At 42.2% G+C, this 20,490-nt stretch overlaps 1 protein-coding gene across 1 annotated transcript in view; it reads right to left on the bottom strand.

Moving 5' to 3' along the window:
* Nucleotides 1-20,490, bottom strand: part of LOC308336822 (glutamate receptor ionotropic, NMDA 2A-like) — a gene marked incomplete at its 3' end in the record, with an annotated part of 187,358 nt that overhangs the window by 148,626 nt on the left and 18,242 nt on the right. The window contains exons 2-3 of the mRNA XM_080794398.1: nucleotides 4,003-4,227; nucleotides 2,886-3,044 (exon numbers count right to left, since the gene is read on the bottom strand). Of these exons, the coding sequence (XP_080650524.1) occupies nucleotides 2,886-3,044; nucleotides 4,003-4,224 (381 nt within the window). The 5' untranslated portion in view covers nucleotides 4,225-4,227. The remainder of the gene's footprint in view (nucleotides 1-2,885; nucleotides 3,045-4,002; nucleotides 4,228-20,490) is intronic.

Raw genomic sequence — 20,490 nt, 5'->3', positions numbered from 1 at the left:
AAATGCAGCCTATAGTAGAGCCTATACTCAAAGTATATGAAAGTAAAAAGAAGCGTGAATTATTTCTACTCCCCTCACTGTCTCGTCTCTTCACAAAGCGGAACCCCTGTGTCACATTAAAGCAGCATAGTGTGACTTTCCCGTTCTACCCCGGATTTGAACCCGAGTCTCCTGTCGAGTTTCCTTCTATTGTTCTACAACTGAGCTATAATGCCTGCTTGATCTGGGGAGAAATGTAATTAATCTTCAGGTCAAATTTCTTGTCAGAGACTGAGAATGCTACGACGCACGCTGAAGTCCTTGTAGTGGTACCGGCCCACGGAGAATAATCTATATAGTAGGCTAGTCTTTAACAGATAAGAAGTGCCAATAATTTTATTATAGAAGGCAGGTTATAAACGTTTGGGCAGGTAACTGCCAAATTGTGTCAAAGGCCATGCCTAACCTAGACACAGGGTCTAAATGGCTCAATAGAAGAGCAGGGAGACCAAATACAGTACCACCACCAAGTTATATAATATATCGTATTAACATTATATACGCTAGCATACAAGGAGTAGAAAGCACAGATGTTTGTGTTTAAATGCGGGGAAGAAGTACAGCAACAATGTACCCACATTCCCACAGTCTCCTCCTGCACACACCCATGCATAATGTTCAGCGTGACATGGCTCTTCAAAAGCCTGCTGAACTTCCGTGCGGCTGTTATTGGCTGCTGCGATTTGGGAGGATTTGGGATTTGAGAGGCTAAAAGGGCCAGTTATTGTGTTTCATCAAAGCCCTCATAGCGAAGCCTGTCAACCGGCAAAGTCTGCAGAGTCTGTCGGTAGCACGGAGACACGTCCAAGAAAATGTACAAACGTTGTACAATCACTGTACTTAGCAGCACTTGACGACAAAATGAAAACGTTAGACTATACATTATGTATAGTATAGTATATATATATATATATCTCTCTGTCGGGTGGAAACCTCATAGTCTATGTCCAAAACTGTTTCAGGATTCAAATTCAAACATAGCAAAAGTAGCAGATCTACAGTACAAACTCAAACCGACCTTGTGATGTGTCAGTGTTTTCACCTGTGTCCTCTTTGTCCTGTTAGTTAGCCTATCCTGTGTTTGATTGTATTTTGAGTCCGCCTGTGTCTAGTTAGTCTTTGTCTATTTATATACCCCAGTTTGTTCAGTCCCTTTAATGTCAGATCGTCATTTCATGTCAGCGTGTTTACTGTGTCCTTGTTTTGCCTGCCCCATTTTATGGGAAGTTATAGTTTAATGAACATCCTGAACCGTGAATCTTGCCTTTTGGTCGTACTGCTTTTGGGTCCTCTGATCGCACCCTGACAGTTTCGCTTTCAAACTTAGGATCCCTACACTACTTGTGCCCATGGAATGCTGGGTGACATGACACCCGCTTGTTGTATTGTGACCGAGGAACATTATCATGCCTTGATTTTGTTGATGTAACTCTGCTGCACCTGAACTATTTATGTCCTTTATGCAATTTCTTCTGTGTGGACATGAATAAATTGTTGAATAAATTTGCCCAGCATCCTCACCTTGCTTGCAACAGCTCAGCTGTCAAGATTGCCAAAACAAGTCTTCTTTGGTGAACTGGAAAGTGGCAAACGAGGACAACGGTGGCCCCAAAAAGCGCTACAAGGACACTCTGAAATCCTCCTTGAAGAGCTTTAACCCATTTTGGACCGAGATCGATTAAAAAAAAATGCTTCTTAATCCTAACATCTTTCTGAAAAACCTATGTTTCTATGTCAGTAGTGCTCAACCTTTTTCATGTCAAGGACTCCCAGAATTATCTCTATTGGGCCACGGACCCCCATCTCAAAATATGTAGTTCCAGGGACCCCCCAGAAGCAAATATTTTAGTCCAAAATGTTCGCTCTGAAATATATTTGTAGGTCTGCTATTTTTCAATATCTAAATTATAACATAATAATGTTTAAAACACCAAATGGGGTTCCCGCCCCAGAATGGGTTAAGATCAACCTGAACCACTGGGAACACTTAAGCCAAGGATCGACCGGCCTGGAGAAGAAAAGGCCCAGGAGGGTGCCGTTCTCTGTGAGAACAGCAGAAGATCCTGCTACAGTATATGCCACGTTGAAGAGAGACAACGGCGCAGAGCCAAAGAAATAAACTGTGCCTGCCCCTCCAGGGCTCTGGCATCCTCTCTGACCTGCCCCGTGTGCCACAGAGGAGTCCAGGCTCCAAGTGGTCAGTCATCTGCGCACTCACCAAAAGTCAAACAAATTGAGACGTATACCACGGTCGTCATCAACCCTGATGGACGGACAAAGGAAAGAAAGGAATGCTTGCGTGTGTGTGTGTGTGTGTGTGTGTGTGTGTGTGTGTGTTAGGCTGTGTGTTAGGCAACAGTGACTTTTGGTGGTGAACAAACGCTATAACACTATTTCCGTGTTCGGACAGACCCGGGGACCCCGCCAGGGACAACAGACCCAGGGACACACATAGCTGTCTATAGGAGTGGTCGCACCACCACTAATAATGAAATAAAATATGGAGATACACACACACCTCTATTCCATTTCTGCCACAGCATTCATACACCACCATGCCACTTTTTTTCCCGATGACTGTCTTTTTACTGCATTTACGCCAACTTTTCCGCACCAGTAAAGTTCCCAGTCTGCTCCCAGACCAGGTGTCACAAGTAATCCGGCAGGGCAGCCGTAGTAGCACAAACGAAGCCTCGGAAACCATCAGAGCATGTCCCTGTCCTGTGGAACTTCACCCATATCCACCCACAGCTGAGGGGTGCTGTGTTGTGCTATGGAGAGCGAGCGAGCGAGCGTGCGTGCGTGCGTGCGTATACATATCCATTACATAATATTCCATGCCTTACCTTGTCGGCCATGATCATGGAGGATCCTCCGTGGACTCCCATGATAGGAAGTTGTGTCTGGACGGACATGAAGTCAAGGATCTGAGCGATGGCCTCCTGGTCAGTGCCGTCGGCGAACACAAGGCCATGGAGACGAGTGCGGGACAGCATCTCACACACCTGGGACACAGACAGACCACACAATAGCTGCTGTCAAAGGGAGCGTGCGTACGTGCGACGTGCGTGCGTGCGTGCGTAATTGTGGGCCAAATGTCCCCACAAGTATAGGGGATAGGCTTACAATTTAGAAAATATAATTGTTGTCGAGAAGAAACTTATTTTCTCCATATTCATTTTGATCATACTGCAGCGTAACACAAAAGTATCCAAAATAGCAGATCTACAAGCTCGAAACACGGCGCTAAGCGACCTATTTCGAGCTTGCCAATCTGCTACATTTGCTACTTTAGAATTTGATTCCTGAAAAAGTTACCATTTTGGATATACAAGATTTCCACCAGACAGAGACAATAATATTCAATTTGGGGTTACGGTTTAGACATCTGGAGGTCAGGTTTAGGGGTTTAGGGTCAGAAGTATGCCTGATTTATACTTGTGTGATGTTGCACACCAAAAGTAGCAGATGCACAATACAATGCACGTGACCTTGTATATCGGCTCTTTTCGGCTTATAGGGCTTAAAAAAAACCTGCATCCGTACCGAACTGTACCTCCCTTTAGACTCTTCCCCACCTAATTGCCCCTCCTCCCTTTTAATTTTAATGTTTTGTTCTGCTTATAGTTTTTAGCTTTATAACTTGTAATTCTCTGAATAAAGTTGTTTCTTTTGTTGTGTTTGAATGTATTATTATTATTATTATTATTATCCCATTTTGGTTCGGGAACCCCTTTTGGTGTTAGCACTATGTTACGCTTTAGCTATTGAAAAATAGCAGATCTACAAGCTCGTAGCGCGCCACCGAGTGGCGCGCTACGAGCTTGTAGGTCTGCTATTTTTGAAAAATCGAAGCACGACTGACACAGAAACATAGCTCTTTCAGAAAACTGTCAGGATGTAGAAGAATGTTTTATAATCTGATCTCAGGTCAGAATGGGTTAATGTCATTATTATTATTACCTCCGTAATGACAGACTTGGGGTCGGTCTGGTTGATCCTCAGCGTCACCACGGAGAGGTCGAGGGTGTCGTCGGGCCGCGCCGGCGGCCTCATGTCCTGGTCGGCGACGGGCCGCGTCTGTCCCAGGATGACGCCCACGTTGAGGCTCGGGGGCTTCTGGGTCGCCACGGGCGCCGCGATCTGAGCTAGTAGGAGGAGCACCCAGCCCACTGCACCCATCATAACCTGCACGCACACACACACGCACATGCACGTGCACACACGCACACACGCGCACGCACACACAAACACACACACAGAGTGGTTGTGAGTCTAAGCAGATGATGGAAGGAGTACTCGCATATTTTACTCATATAATCATCGTGGTGTAAATGTACAATTTTTGCCCTTGAGATGTGGTGGAGTAGAAGAGGTAAAATAATTGAAGTTTTAAAGTAAAAAATACTTTGTATTGTACTTGAGTAAATGCACTTAGTTACTTTCCACCACTGCAGAGCAGTTTGCTCAAAACTCCATTTGCTCCCGCTATCAGAAGATAGAGTGATGCCTATGGGCGACGTGCACAGAAAAAGTGCCCCCTATAAATGGATTAGATAACCCTGATATAAACAAAACAATTTGATTTTGCCCAAATGAGTGGGAGTGTACGTATGTATGGGGGGGGGGGGGGGGGGGGGGGGTATTCTCAATACCTATCAGTGCAAAAGGAACTGTATGTAGGGATAAATATCATCCGCCGAGGTAGAAAAATAAATAGATATGTCCAGACAAAACACTGCAATCTAAACCAAGCTGCATCTCTCTCTCTCTCTCTCTCTCTCTCTCTTTCCCCTGCCGGTTTAATATCAGCCTCAACTCATTCTCTGAGATCTGACGTGAGCAGATGAGCAGGAGACTTGTGGTGAAAAGAAGTGCCTAAAGGCAAATAATAAATAAGACATTTGCTCGTGACCCATAAAAATGGGGTCTGCGATGGGTCCCGAGTCCCGAACCACAGTTCTACATTGAGGGCTGTATTTTGCGTGTCTTAAGTACCAGGTCTTATTCCCTAACTTGAGTAAACTAAAGACCTGGAGGCGTGATCAATGCCATTTGGCTATTCTGAGTGGCCAAAGAGCATTGACCACGCCTCCAGGTCTTTAGTTTACTCAAGTTAGGGAAAAGACCTGGTACTTAAGACACGCAAAATACAGCCCTGAGTCTCATGTCTCTCTCCATGGTGCTGAAATGTAGTTGTGTTTTCCAAGGTTAGAAAGCCAGCGACTCATTGTGTCTCCGTCCATGGTGCTGAAACCTTTCAACTCAGTATACTGCTGTGTTTCTCCAAGGTACGGTAGAGGTGTTGCGCTCCACCTCAGCAATCAGGGGTACCAGGGGTCTAGCCGCTATAGCGCAGTGCGCAACAGGGATAGACTCCCGCACTCCATGCTGATACTGACAATAAGCCTCTCTCCAAACTACTTACTTATTGTTTCTGTGTCCATGGTGCTGAAAACGAATATCCTGTTAGATTATACAGTACGATCAAAAACGAGACGCATGAGCACAAAACTAAAATCTGTCCCGGCCTGGCCCCCCGTGGACGTGGGGTCGTCTATTTTTCAGTCTGTTCTTCCAACTTTTTAAATGCCTACTCCCTGATGCTAACCATTCAGCTAAACCACCATCTGCTTTTGTCCCTCTATCTATCTCCCTACCTCCTGCACCTTTAGTTTATTTAAACATTTTGTTCTGGCTTGCCGGCAAGCCTTAATTGTTCCAGATTCCAGGCTGACACAATTGCGGCAATCAAGGTTAATTTCTCCATCTGCTTTGGGACTGTCCTGCTGCACACAATCACTCTGGGTAGAGAAGAAATCTATATTGTCAGAGCTTTCCCCTGCCTGGATGTCTCTTAGCATGCCTGCTGGGCCAGAATAAACAACATCATATTTTTTGAGTTATTGTTAAATAGTTCTAGACATTGTGTTGTTCATATAAACTAAAGCAGTGGTTCTCGGAATGGGGTCAGGGGAGGCGGGGACCCCCAGGGGTTCTTGAGGGAGTTCGAAGGGGTGCCCAGAATAATTTGTTTCCACCACTTTAACACTAGTATACTCATAGGATATTTGAAAATACCAGATGGGCTATAATGAGTTCTTTCTTTTTTCTTTTTTTAATACTTGAAAAGGTTTGAGAACCACTGAACTAAAATATGTATAAACAGGAGGAACCAGCCTTCTTCTCTAGCTAAACTTACTTGCTGAACACGGAATGGGCAGCCAGCCAGTTCAAAGACTTTGATGAGGGACCAGAATGTCTGCTGAGACGTTCCTTGTTTTATCATCATGTAGTACTAAATAGTAGCTGGTTAAAGTTTGCCCTATCAAGTTGTTGCTGCAGAAAACCTTGTACCATATTTCAGCTTTCTATGGGGGAGAGACTCGGGAGTAGAGATGCTGCTTCTTCGCTTGGAAAGGAGCCAGCTTAGGTGGTTTTGGGGCATCTATAGAAAGGATGCCTCCCGAGTGTCTCCCTATAGAGGGGGTTCTCGCTATACACGTCTACACTGGGAAGAGACCACGTGGCAGACCAATGACCAGATGGGGGGGATCATATCTCCAAACTGGCCTGGGAGCGCCTCGGGATTCCCCAGAAGGAAGTTACAAATGTTGCTGGTCCCCTCACGACCTGATTCTGGATAAGTGGTTGAAGATGGATGGACGGATGGATTCTGGTTCTGAAGTGTCAAACTTGCACGACCCCTCAACTCCTCCGATGATAGTGGAAATGTGTATATCTGGTCTCTGTCATATAATCCAGTATAACGAGGCCAGTCATTAACTCAGTACTTCACCAAGCGCCCACTCATCCACCCACACACCCCTGCCCTGATGCCCACAGAACTATAGCCTCCAGTGCCTGCACTACAACTTAGCATATGCCGCTAAACTCACACACACACATAACTACTGCTGTCCCAGGAAATTATCCCGCGCCAGGCCTAACCGATGAGACAGTGCGCTAACTTTCCCTGGAGTTAGCATCAGAGCTAGCTAGCACAACTCACCGCCGCCTGCCTTCGGCATGTGGAACACAAAATAGAACACCAACGGCACACAGAATAGTTAACGTCAGCACAAGGATATATACAGGTCACTGAATGCGGATGGTAATTAAGTTTGCATTTTGTGCTTAAAATTCTATAGTTCTGCTGACTGCTGGAGTTTGTTAAATTGTTTCCAAAACAGAGCTGATGCACTGTGCATCAGGTCAACTGCGTTATAGCAATAATGGTAATACGATAGCCCTCCCGCTGCTATACCACTGAGATAATAATACCTACTGTAATACCGTAGAGTCGACCCTTGTCACCGCAGACATTTTGGACGGGCAAACACAGCTGAAGGAAATAACATTCACTGTTAGGTGTTTTCTGATGTGTGCCAGCATGGACAGAACCGTTTCCCAAACTTTTCAGGCAGTTTACCCCACAAATATTTGAACTGGGAAGTGGGGACCCCCCACAATAATCATAATATCAAATTGAATTTGAACTGGGGACCCTAAAAAGAAATTCATATTTGAACTGGGTACCCTGATAAACACTTAGTCTCAGGGGTTGAGGCATTACAGAGTTTGACTCGGTTCCAAAAATACATATTGTGAAAATAGCAGATCTACAAGCTTCATAGCAGATCTACACACATCATTTTGCTAGTCATTGTGAGCTTGTAGATCTTTTTTCTAATGTATAATATCGGGAGGAACCGGCCTTCTTCTCCAGGGATTCCTGGCTGGAGGAATACCTCGCCCTTTGCATCTGCCCGTGTGAATGCAGCATAACTCCATGCTGGCACAGACCCAAATGAAATGCAGCCACAATTAATGTTAATCCCTTAAAGCAGCACTATGTAACTTCTACCCCAGATTTGAACCGGTTTCCTGTGCTGACATTTTTACCATTGATCCAATGGAGTCTGCCTGCTTGCTCAGGGGATAAATTGAATCATGAACGACCATGGTCAGAATTCGTGTCAGGTGTGTACGTGAGATGTGACCTATGACATAAAACACAGGGGGGGTATTTGTGTGAGGATCATTTTTGTACATTGACTATACTTGAACCCTACCATTCCTATTCTGAGGGGAACATCAGTCAAAACTATTTTTGAGGTTTTGAGTAGACTAGATAAGAGGAAAAATAAAGAGCAGACCAAGTACGGAGCCAAGGGTCAAGTTTACAAATACAATATGGATTGGGGGGGCCCTGCTTCATCTCTTTCTCAGCTAAGGGGTCCTTGGCCTGAAAAACGTTGAAGACGCTTGCTCTAGACCGTAGTAAATTGGACGTGAGTTGGCTCTTTGGTTAATGTTCCCCCCAGCATATGGATGCCGGGGTTCAAGTAGTTTACATTTAATGGCAATCTGGTGCTATGGACCATGCAGGCATTCACCTGCCTAGTTCATCTGCCTCCCTCCCTGCCACCTAGTATCCGGGGAAAGATTAGATTATTACTCCTGTTAAGTCCGCTTGAGCTTAACGTGTCAATGCCAGATTTACATCATATTGCCCCTGCGCCTTGAGGGTGCAATTTGCACTTGTAAGCTGCATGAAATTAACGTCTGCTTTACTCCAAGGCAGCAGCTAATTACGCGCTCAGCGAATGCGGCCGCCTTCTGGCCGTATTCTATATACGTTTGAAGACAACTTTTAAAAGGTGCCGTGGACTGGTGGAATATATGAAGCCCTTAGCCAGCTCAAGATTAAAGACAGAAGCTCAATAGGTTACATGCAGTATGCACAATAGCCATATTGGTAAGAAATGATTTTTTTTTTTTTTACCAATGCTGCTAATGAAGGCTCTGTTCCATTCTGGTCAAACAGAGTCAGGGTGCTGATATTGTGCATGTTTACCCACTGGAAACACTCTGCTAAAAGTGGGATCCAGGGACCCTCGTGCTTCCTTGAGGGGGTTCCAAATGGCCCCTTACGGTTGTCTAACCCTGAGACTTAGTTCACAACAATTATGGGGGTCCTTGAAATTCTTCTTCTTCGTTAGTATCGTTGGTAACATAAGGATAAGGGCCCAATTTCTTTCCAATATGGCTGCTGTGCATAGAGCCCATCTGCCCATAGTCTATGTATAGACCTTTACACAGTAGCCATAGTTGCGTAATGTTAAAAAATGACACTAATTAAGGCTCTGTTCCATATAGTGTATGGGTAGCAAGACTGTGAAATGTGTATTTATTCTACTTAAGTTATATTCAATTCTTGTAGAACACAGTCTACATTAATTTTCTCACACTTAATTTAGATTTGACTGTGGATGACGTACTCCCACGGGCTGCGACTTGTACTCAGCTAACCTCGCCTCACCAGGCTTTCCACCTCGGAGGAAAGCCTGGTCTCTGTTCCAAAAGTGCCGCGTGACCCGGTCGGGAGCGGATGATATCGTTACGTCATGTTGTAGTCATTGTTTTGTAGTCATCAGGCAGGAACAATCAAACCGAACTTCTACAAAACAATACTACAACATGACGTAGTGATATCATCCGCTGCCGACCGGTTCATGAACCCGAAATGGAATGGTGCCCAGCCTAGTACTCAGCTACTCTCTGTGTCAGCATATATTTTGCATGGATGTTCTTAATTAAATGTATTGTGCTGTATAGCAAAGGCATATATCCTTATTTATATGACAATTCTTTTAGTATAACATAACATCTCTGACTATAAATTGTGTCCAAGATGATGCCTCAGGAGGCTTCTGCCAGATTTTGTGAGAGAAACAAGCACCTACAATATGAAAACAAGTAAGCTAGACTGTGGGCAATATGGGCACACACACACACGCATGCACGCACTCAACTAATAATAGATGGACACAGAATTTTTTTAACCCTTAAGACTTGAGGCCGATTCTACAAAATGCCTTCTAAATCAGTAGTTCTCACACTTTCAAATGTTCAATGCATCGCAAATCGTTGTGAGCATGTACATAGACCTATTTTGGAAAAGGGAGGATTAGCAGTCCCCAACTTTCAATATTTTATCAATGGGCAACAGTAGTGAACAATCTAGCAGAATGGGTGGAACAAGACCCCAACTCAACATGGTTGGATCTTGTACCACAGGGATGTAACTCTATATTACTACCAAATCTACCATTCATAACTGATGCTAAATTGTTACCAGGTATTGGGGCTAATTCTATTGTGAACAACACCCTGAATACATGGAATAACATAAAGAGGGCATTCTCAATATATTATTATTAATATTATTTTTATGCACCGATTGTTAACAATTTTATCCCCTCTTGTAATGACCCTGGGTTCAAGGAATGGCATACAGTAGGAATTCAGGTGATAAATTATACCAGCATGGTACCTTGAAGTCTTTTGGACAACTACAGGAACAATATGGGCTACCCCGGATACATTTTCTTTTACAAATTTGAAGTTATCTAAATTCCATACCCCAGTATAAAGAAGGACATGGACCAGAGCAGATTGAGACTTGTTCACCAGGTCTGCCGGCTGAAGTAGAAAAAAACAAGTTATATATTATCAAAAATTTCCATAAGGAACGTTAATACCAACATCAGCAGGCAGTCGTGGGAACGGGACTTACAAATTGCAATTAATGACCATCAATGGAAAAAGAATATGTTAAATAGTAAAAAGATATGTTGCAACTACAAGCCTCAGGAAATCCAGATAATCAAGATTATACATAAATTACAACCTACACCATATCAAAGGAGAAAATTATGATAAAGACTGCTCTGGTACATGTCTAAAATGTAAGGAAAACGTGGGCACATAATGTGCACGTAATGTGGCTCTGTCCAGAAATCCAAAAATGTGGGGTGGAAGTGAAGAACGAAATCTCTATTATAATGTAATAGTTTTAAGAGAATCCTGAGTATCCTATGGTACTGTTCTAGGTTGTCAATACTACAATGTTGGATTGGGGATGTTGTTCCATCTGTATCAAGTTGGCTCCATAATGTTCTACAACTGCTCCCACTATGTCGGTGTTAGTCTGTCTATGTATGCTATACTGTATGTGAGTCATGTATCAGTTTGTGCAAAAATGAAAAATAAAATGATTGAAAGAAAGACCTATTTTCAAAAAGAATCTAGGATCTAGAAATAAATGAAACATGACACCTGTGTGAAAGTAGAATTGCCAGTTATTGACAAAATGTGTACCGGTAATACTTTTTTAACATTTTAAATAAACAATTGTGTATGGGGGTCCCTGGCACATAATATTTTGAGATGGAAGTCTGTGGTCAAATGCATTGCAATTTGCGGGTCCTTGACATGAAAATGTTTGAGAACTGGTTTAAACATAATTTAGGAAACAAGCCAAGCACCTACAGTACTGTACATTTTAGAAACAAGCCCAGAAACTCAAACTACAACCCACAACTACCAATATGTACAAGCAACTTTACAGAAAAACAAGCCAAAGGTCACATTATAATAAGCAGACATGGCAACACTGTCACAGTCACAGACTTTTGTCATTTATTGTACAGTCTAGGTCTTGTATTTCTATGTTTTGTTCCCTGGTCTAGTTTTCATGGTTCTATGTTTGTTTGCTCCAGCTGTGTCTCATTTTGTAATCAACCCTCATGTGTATATCAGTCTTGTTCCCCAGTCAGTCCTTGTTGAGTCATTGTATCCTGTCACCTGTTTCAGTCTGTTTTAAGTTATTTCATGTTCACCTGTCTTCTGAATTAAAACACCATTTCATGGTTTCCAACACTACATGCCTGGCTGTCCTGCGTTTGGGTCCTTACCTCACCTACACGTTACAATAAATTGTACATCATTAAGCATGTCTGGAATGTTATTTTCCCATAATATAGCTGCACACTGACCACCAACCCGTTTTGTAGGCTATAATACAGCCTACAAAACGACAGAGCGAAAACATATGACATATGTTTTCGCTCTGTGTCTTTTTGTTTTCTTTCTGTATGTATATGAAAGCTTTTGTATCAATTATGACGGACCTGAAAACAAACCCTTCTCCTCATTATCATACCACAACTACAGCTGTGGACTGCATGGCTAACACGAAAGCAGTGAAGCACGTGTAGCAACAGAGGGGGCGCGGAGCGGAGCGAGAGAGAAAAACTAAACTAAACTAAACAAAACAATTCTAAACTCACCACCACTACTGCAACGGATGATTAAAGAATCAGTAGGCCTACTTCCACTTCCACTTCCACAGTCCATGGTGTTGACGTTAGTAAACATGCAAAAAACGCACTTTCAGCAGAGCTTTCTCCCAGCACCAACAAGTAGCTAGTTGTAACTACACTATAGTCAGACACACTTCCTGTACATAAATGCCAAGTGGCTCTTCAAAATAAGACTCACTGAATAGTAGTGTCAGTAGAGACAGCCAGACAGGAGTTCATACTGGTAAGTTCCCTTCTTTCTCTAACTTGCAGTTGACAAGGAAAAAAATAATGTTATGTTATTGATTGATTGATTGATTTGCAACCAAGAGCAAAACGACTTGAGGAACCAAATGGACCCTACATTATTGCCTATATGCAATACCCGTTGTACCTGTGTCAGAGTACCCGTTCCACCCATCTGTCTGTGTCCCTTTTATGCTCATAGGCCTATAGAGATTTCTGTATCTGTCTCTGTCTGTGTCCCTTTATTCCTTTATGGAGTTCTGTGTCAGGCATGCCCAAATATGGAGTGTTTGATGTCAGAACTCAGCTCCATAGCCTATATGGAGCATGTCCAGAGCCCGGCCAGAGGCCTTTTGTGGCGGTACAACCGTGGGTCTGACCAACTCGACACCGGGCTCACGTGTGTCGAAGTTGAAGTCGGCGGGGATAACGTTTCTCGAATTACATGCATTACAGCCGTACACACAGTATGTACGTACTGTACGTGTGAGACAGAGACATGGTCCATTTATAGATAGATGGGTAGAATATATTTTTCAGTGGTGCACGATGCAAAATATAATCTGTGTTCATGTTCACGTATCCTTTCTCCATTAAAAGCGAGAAAGCATCTGCATCATTTTAGATTTTTGCGTTGGCTATGGAAAAATACTAAAATAGCAGGCATGCAAGCTCACTGCACGTTATTGTTTTTTAAATATATATTGAAAGTGTGAGAACTACTGACTTACAGTACAAGGCATTTGTAGAATTGGCCTCAGGCCTTTATGGCTTATGGGTTTTAATAGACTCATGATGACCTACTTCTGGTCTCAAAGGCGCAGGCACCTACTGTACACAGTGGCGGCCTTATACTGTACAGTATATGTTTAAATCGTTTCAATTGAAACGGGCCTCGAGCCTCCAGGGGCCTCCCAAAAAAAATAGTAGTAGTAGTAGTAAGGTAGTAGTAGTATAAGTGATATTGCGCCCTTAAATCAGCCTTGTCAATTATTCAGCCTCATCCTGTACGTCCACTTACCTAGTTGGCAGCAGCTAATAATCACTGCAGGTACTCGACCTGTCATGTCACATTGACCTGTATTGTTTGGTTGTAGCCTATGCTGCCTTCCAGTTATACCTTAAAGTTAAAAAAAAATGTAATCAAGCTGCTTTTGTGTATTTTCTACTTGGCTGTGTATGCTGTTTTTTTTTAATAATTATTAATTATTAAAAGTATGACGTCATGAACGGGGCCTTCCGATCCTTGCACCTACAGTATGTTACACAGATACAGGATGTCAAGTAAAGTTGGGTTTGGCAGTCTTGCTATTGATTTGTCACAAATCGGAAAAATCTAATCGTGTGGCTCTCGGGATCCATATGGGGATGGCGTGACTCCAGGTGTGGATCTGGGACTTCATGTGGCCATGCCTGTGACGTCATTAGATTTGATTTATTCATTAGATCTGCATTAGCTTACTGTACAGTTACAGCGGCTACTCTTCCCGAGGTCTCCTCATCTCTGACAGTCGTCTGTGTCACATCTATTGATGTATGATTCAAATGTGGACATGGTTTCAAGACCGACCATGGCCTGTTTGACTTACATTTTAGGGAATTAAAGTCACATTTCACATTATAAAATACAAGAGAAAAATGAATTGCAGGGGTACTGGCAGTGTGTAGACCTTTAGGGCCCTAGCCTAAACTTCTTAGGCATTCTTTTATTATTTTGAAAAAACATTTTTAAAATAGTGAGAATGGACAGACAGACAGACAGACAGACAGACTTTCTTCATTCGCCTCTCTGAGGGGCCCTGCCAACAGAAAGGGTATTGATCATCATAACGATCCCTGAGGGGAAATTACTTTTTAATGTTGACCCCGGCATGTAAGCTATAGCTGCTCTAAATGAGCGCATGGGGGAGCAATTAGGGCTTCAGTCAGTGTCTTGCTCTGGGACATGTACAATGTGAAGCCTGGCAGAGCCGGGGAATCAGACCGGGGACCTTCCTATGATTCCCTTCTGTAAGCTCTAAATGTCATACCCAGTACCCCCCCCCCCCCCCCCCCCAGTACTTTAGTCAAATGGTTGCTGTCGGGCACGAAACCTCTTATTTCCACATTATAATTGTTCCCCCGTAAATTAACGCCATACTTGATCTTATACAGCAGCGGCACGTTTCGAGCTTGCTTGTAGATCTGCTATACTTTTGTTGCTTTTGAATTTGAATCCTGGAAACTAACATTTTTGGACATAATGAGGATATGCTTTTTTCTTTTTTTTTTTGCAGTGGTGAGTCACTGCGTGGTTAAATTTCACATGACTTTTGCAGTAAAAGTAAAACTTATGCCTATCCATTGAAAAAACAAGGTCATATTTTGCTCTAACCCCTGTTAGAAGAGTAGGATGAATATTTCTCAGAAAAGTCCACTTTTTACTATTCACGCCCATTCTTTTTGACGTATGAGGTTTCCACCCGACAGAGACGATATTATGCTCGATAGGGTTTGAGAGAGCTACCACAGCGCAAGGATGTGGACGGCTGCTGGATGGGAGCGTTTATGCGAGAGAGGATTCAAGGTCATCACTGGAGTTCCTAGGGTAATTATCGCTGTGACTGCTGCTTAATCTACATTTTGATTATTTCGGAATTCTCTTGGCGAGTGTCTCAGAGAGACCTATCAGCGATCTGTCTCTGTCTGCACTCTGCGTTTACTGTCATCGCTAGCACTTTAATAAGGTCCTGCCTGCACTCCATTTGCATCAGCTTCTTAGAGGCGGAGAAATGAGTAAAAAGCCGACAGACTAGTGCAATCAACCACACTTAATATCGTCAGCGGTGTTAGGAAACTATTACATGACAGTAAGTACTGTACTTAAGTACAGTTTTGAGGTATTTGTACTTTACTTGAGTATTTCCAATATTCAATACTTTTATTTCTACTCCACTTCTACATCTCAGATCCAAATATATTGTACTTTTACTCCACTACATCTAGTTTCTATAGTTACTTTGTAGATTTGGATTATTATTACAAAACAAACATACATTAGCCATTAGCCAGCCCTATATCTGTACATTTTGGCCTTTTGAAAATAGCCGATCTACAAGCTCACAATGTCTCATTGTGACGCATTGTGAGCTTTAGTATAGTTCTATAGTATTTCTATATTGCAGTATTGATACTTACTTAAGTGAAACAAGTGAGTACATTTTCCACCACTGCTTATCGTACAGTATGCATCACCTCCCCATAATGTGTGTGATCCTCCTTGTAATGCACATATAAAATGGGCGAAACGCACTTTGCGATGACACACACACACACAAAGTGTGCTTAAGAAGATGACAAGCAAACTGCATTACCAGGCTGGTGGTGGTGGTGGTGGTGGTGCACCTGTTTGATAATTACCATACGTTTCTAGGTACACACAGAATGTGTGTCTTCTGAGGTGAAGACGCAGAAGGCTTAGCGAAATCTGGCCTCTCAGTGTCACTTTAAGCCCCTGCTTATGTACCGGCCGCTATATGAACCAACTGATCCACTTAAAGCCCTATTTTGAAAATAGCACAAAAATAACCGGTAGATCTGTCTGTGTGTGATGCTGTACTATGATCAAGTAAAGTAGGACATTAATTTATGAAAAAAAGTTAAATATGGAGATAAGAGGTTTCTATAGTTTGCTATCTTTGTGGTATCACAATGGCATTTTTAAAGAAAAAAATACCATTTCTTTTTTTTATATAGGCCTACATTTTTTTGTATACAGTTTTGCTGGTAATTTTGGGCCCCGCTTGCGCACACTGGCCCACACATTGTGAATCGCTGATAAAGAGGGGTGCATACTTAGTTTAGACTAGTCATTGGTTAGACATGGGTTAAGGTTAGGTTTAGGTGTGCTGCCCCGTGGGAGGTTGGGTTTAGGGTGAGGGTTTGAGATTCTAGTTGTAGGACTAATGACTGGTCTAACCAATGACTAGTCTAAACCAAAAACTGTCTAAACTAAGTACTGCACCCGATAAAGAAGCTATGTAGACTACTGCTTCTCAAAAATTCAAGACCCCCAAAATTGATATGTATATTTGGGAATGGGAATTCTCTCAAACAAAGCATATAGCCAAACATGAGACTGCTATGCACACTAAATGCTGAATGAATTGTGTAACTGCACGCCACTATGTTCAATATAATCACGGTTCTCTCTCACATCTCTCTAATCTCTCTGGGAGATTGAAGAAATTCGCCCTTCCCCGAGCAGAGGTGGAAGGTGTAATTTCTTTCTGAAATGTCCACGCAGGCACCAGGTCTATGTCTGAAATTAAACATTCTTTCAAAGAAAGAATAGCCGAGCATGAGACTGCTGCTATCTGCACTAAATGCATGGGATTTTGTAATTGCACCTCATCACGATGTACAATTTAATAATCATGGTTCTCTCACATCTTTATTCTATATAATTCCAGCGATGGAGGAAATTACCCCTTCCCCCCAGAGGTGGAGACTACATCATGAATAAATTGTTATGTAGAGAAACAATTTGGATCACTGAACTCAGTGGAACCAGATCAGGACTCACTGAGGGACTATAAAGCCTCACTTCAAAACCCCCACTTCAAAGTAGGAGTTAGGGTTTGTGTAGAATGATATTTGAAGAGATTTAATTATAATTGGCTCAATTTCAATGTGGTTATACTATTGTGAATATGTATTGATTGATGTGCTGATGTTTTTTCTTTTCCAATACTATAATGTCACTGAGGATGTATTTTATTATTTGGATGGAGTATATTGGATGAGGTTTACTGATTTAATGTCATGGATGCATTTTGATGTATTTGGTTTCCCTGATATTGATTACATGCAGCCCGGTGACCCCTCCCCATGTTGCCATCCTGTGTGCTGTTAGCTCCTATAGGGTGAGAGGATGCCGTTGTTGTCAGGCAGAAACCACTTTTGTCCATATTTTAACTCCTTGGGTAAATTAACTCCCTATTTAATTATACTACAGTGTCACACAAAAGTATTAAAAGTAGCCGATCTCCTGTAAGCTACTCAATGCCTTTTTCTTCTAACCCTAACAAAACAAACTCAAGATCAAGTAGAGATAAACTTTTGTGCTGCTCCATTGACACAATGAATGAGACAATTATTATTTGTGCACGTTATTGTGAGCTTTAATTACCCAGGATAATTTTCCGGGTATATGAGTCCATTTTCTGCTTCAGAACCAATAGCATTATAATTTATAATTAAATAATCACGCTAAAACGTTTTTCGCGGTTCACAGTTTCAGTCTGTCGATGGCTTCTCTCCACAAAGCATTGTGAATGGAGCCTTTGTTCTCTGGTTTCTTGTTTTGATTGAGAAATGTTTATACACTAAAATATTGATTAAACTCTCAAACTCTTTTTTGGGCTGGTTAAAATCGACAAAGTTACTTTTGTACCTAAAGTTTTCAAGCAACTGTAGTGGAATAAAAAGTACAATATCTGCCTCTGAGGTAGGATTTAAAAAACATTGTATCAAAGTAAAGTAAAAATATACTTAGGCCTATATCCTGCGCCACCCCTTACCCCTTATCCCTAAACTTATTTGCCATTTTTTTCCTACTTTCAAAAAACGTTTAAAATAGTTCTAATAGCTGATCTACAAGCTCACAATGTGTCGATTAGTTAGGGTTTTCGGGAAGTAATTAAAATTCGATTTGTATCGACTGTTGATATAAAGATACACAAAAATAATTTCGCAGAAAATAGAACGACAAGCTCACAACGAGCTTGTAGATTGGCTATGTGACAATAACAGAAAACATACGAGTATATAGAGCCCTGAGAGACTCCACTCAACTGGGGTTTAACCCATTAAGACCTGAGACCAGATTCTACGAAATAATGTCTTCTAAATCATGACAGTTTTCTGAACAAAACGATGTTTTTTTTTCATGTCAAGAACCCTTAGAATTATGTGTATTTGGCCGCTGACCTCTATCTCAAAATGTGTTGTTCCATGCACCCCCCAGAAGCAAAGATGTGACTTAAAAAACGTTTGCTGTGAATGAATATAGATAAATTCAGCAGCTTAACAGTCAGTGTGAGGGGTGCAGGTCACTGGTCAGGAGATGTCCACTACATGCTCTGGTAGGCTGTTCCACACCCGGACAGCAGTGTGGAGAAAAGTTCTGTCCAATGTGCGTGTTTTGTAGCCTGGGGGGTCGAGAGCTCCTGTCCTGGAGGTCCCTGGGGCAGTGGGGGGTGTGTATTTTGTACAGGACTGTACTGACTGTATGTAACTCAAGAAAACCAAAACACTTGTTCCACGAATACAAATTGATAATTTCAAATATATTCCCCATTGACATACATTGTAAAGTGAAGAGCCTCTGGAGGCACTCTTTTACTTGATTCTGACAATATATAGAACATCGCCAAACCCAGTATGCTATTTTTATTTCCAATGCAAATTTAAACTTCTGTAACCGAACTGGATGAAGTAAGGTACGCTGCAGTGTAGGAAAGAAGGCGGAAGGGTTTAACTTTTTAGGAGACTTGTTGTTTTCAAAGTGAACCTGGTTGTATTTCAGTTCAAGTTATTACGAAGCCTTGGGCCTCGGGCGCGGCGGTTTTAGGAATATCAATATCTGCCCACCAGAGGAGAGGACAAACGATAAACACAGATCTTATTTGTTTTTGTATCCAGCAGTACCAGGTTGGTAAAACAGGGCCCTGTTTAAACATAGCCATATGTCTTTTTATATCTGTTTTGTAACATTGTGAGTGTGCCCAAATGCATTCCAGCTTGTCTTTCCGAAAAACCACAGCATGTTCTCTGTTCCCCCTAGATGCACTCTCTTAACCAACGTGACATCCTTTCTCCACATCAAAATTTCAGTGATGCAGGCAAAATGATGTGGAAGAACAGACTTTTTTTTGACGGTTTTATTCTATTTTGTGTGTGTGTGTGTGTGTGTGTGTGTGTGTGTGTGTGCGTGGAGAGGAACAGAGTTCACAGCGGTTCCATCATCCATATTTCATTCTTAAAAAAAACACACACACTTTGGGTCACTCGATGGAAGTGTTTCTGTCCTTTTTCCCCTATTTTGAAAAACTGGACCACACCGGGACAAACGTGGGGGGTTGGCAGCAGGGTTGGTGGAAGAAGTACTTCTAGGCTGAAGTGGTGAGTAAATGTACTTTTCACCACTGGCAGCAACAGAGGGACCACAGTACACATTCAGAATTGGCAATGACATCTCTCTAGGTCGTCCTCAGACGAGCCCTCCATCGTCGCTTCCAGTCATCCTAATTCTCCAAACATCTGGCCAGCTCGTTAGTGCTTTGCGCTCCTGCGTCGTTCTTGAATACATCCACTAATGTGGGACGTCCTCGCGACCGGTGCCCGTGTGTTGTTTGTTTCCCACAGCGCTAACTTGCTGGCTGGAAGCTCTTGGTGTCTTTGGCAGTGTCCTGCTATAGTCTCGTTCTTCTGGCTGCTATTTTCTGGCTCACCCTTGGCATTCCATCATACAGATTCATGTTGGTAACATGTGTACTCAGTACTGCGACTGCATGCAACATTCTGGTGTAGCTCCCGTATAGAGACTTCTGCAGGGTTGGCTTCGGGGTCCAGAATTCACTGCCGTATACTAATTACATGAAATAATATATTACATGAAATAAATATGGAAATTAAATAAATACAGATTGTCGACTTCACTTATTTTGTTCCTATAATTGGTCCTCACTAATGCTCAATATTTGTATTATAATGTGTTAAAAAAAACTACGTGTCAGGTTTCTGAACTGCAGCCCTATAGCCTCCTCTGCAACACAGACCAAGTAGAAATGTGTGTGCCATGTGCCACGTTATAATGAGCATTATATGAGTATATAGGTAAAAAAATAGATGAAGTGGTCCTTTAATGAAGAAAGAAGATAAATCTGAGTTCAAATTATAATTTACAGGAACTGGAATGTTATTTGTGTTAATAATCAATACACCTACATTGATTAAAAATAGCTTTTTGACATTTTGTCTTTTTTCCACATTCATAGATTTATAAGAATATTTT

This window comes from Protomyctophum bolini, assembly GCF_963924005.1.
Source record: "Protomyctophum bolini genome assembly, chromosome: 3".
In the NCBI taxonomy this organism is placed as follows: domain Eukaryota; kingdom Metazoa; phylum Chordata; class Actinopteri; order Myctophiformes; family Myctophidae; genus Protomyctophum; species Protomyctophum bolini.
The sequence above is the reverse complement of the archived record's forward strand: the minus strand, read 5'-3'. Positions and strand labels throughout refer to the sequence as shown.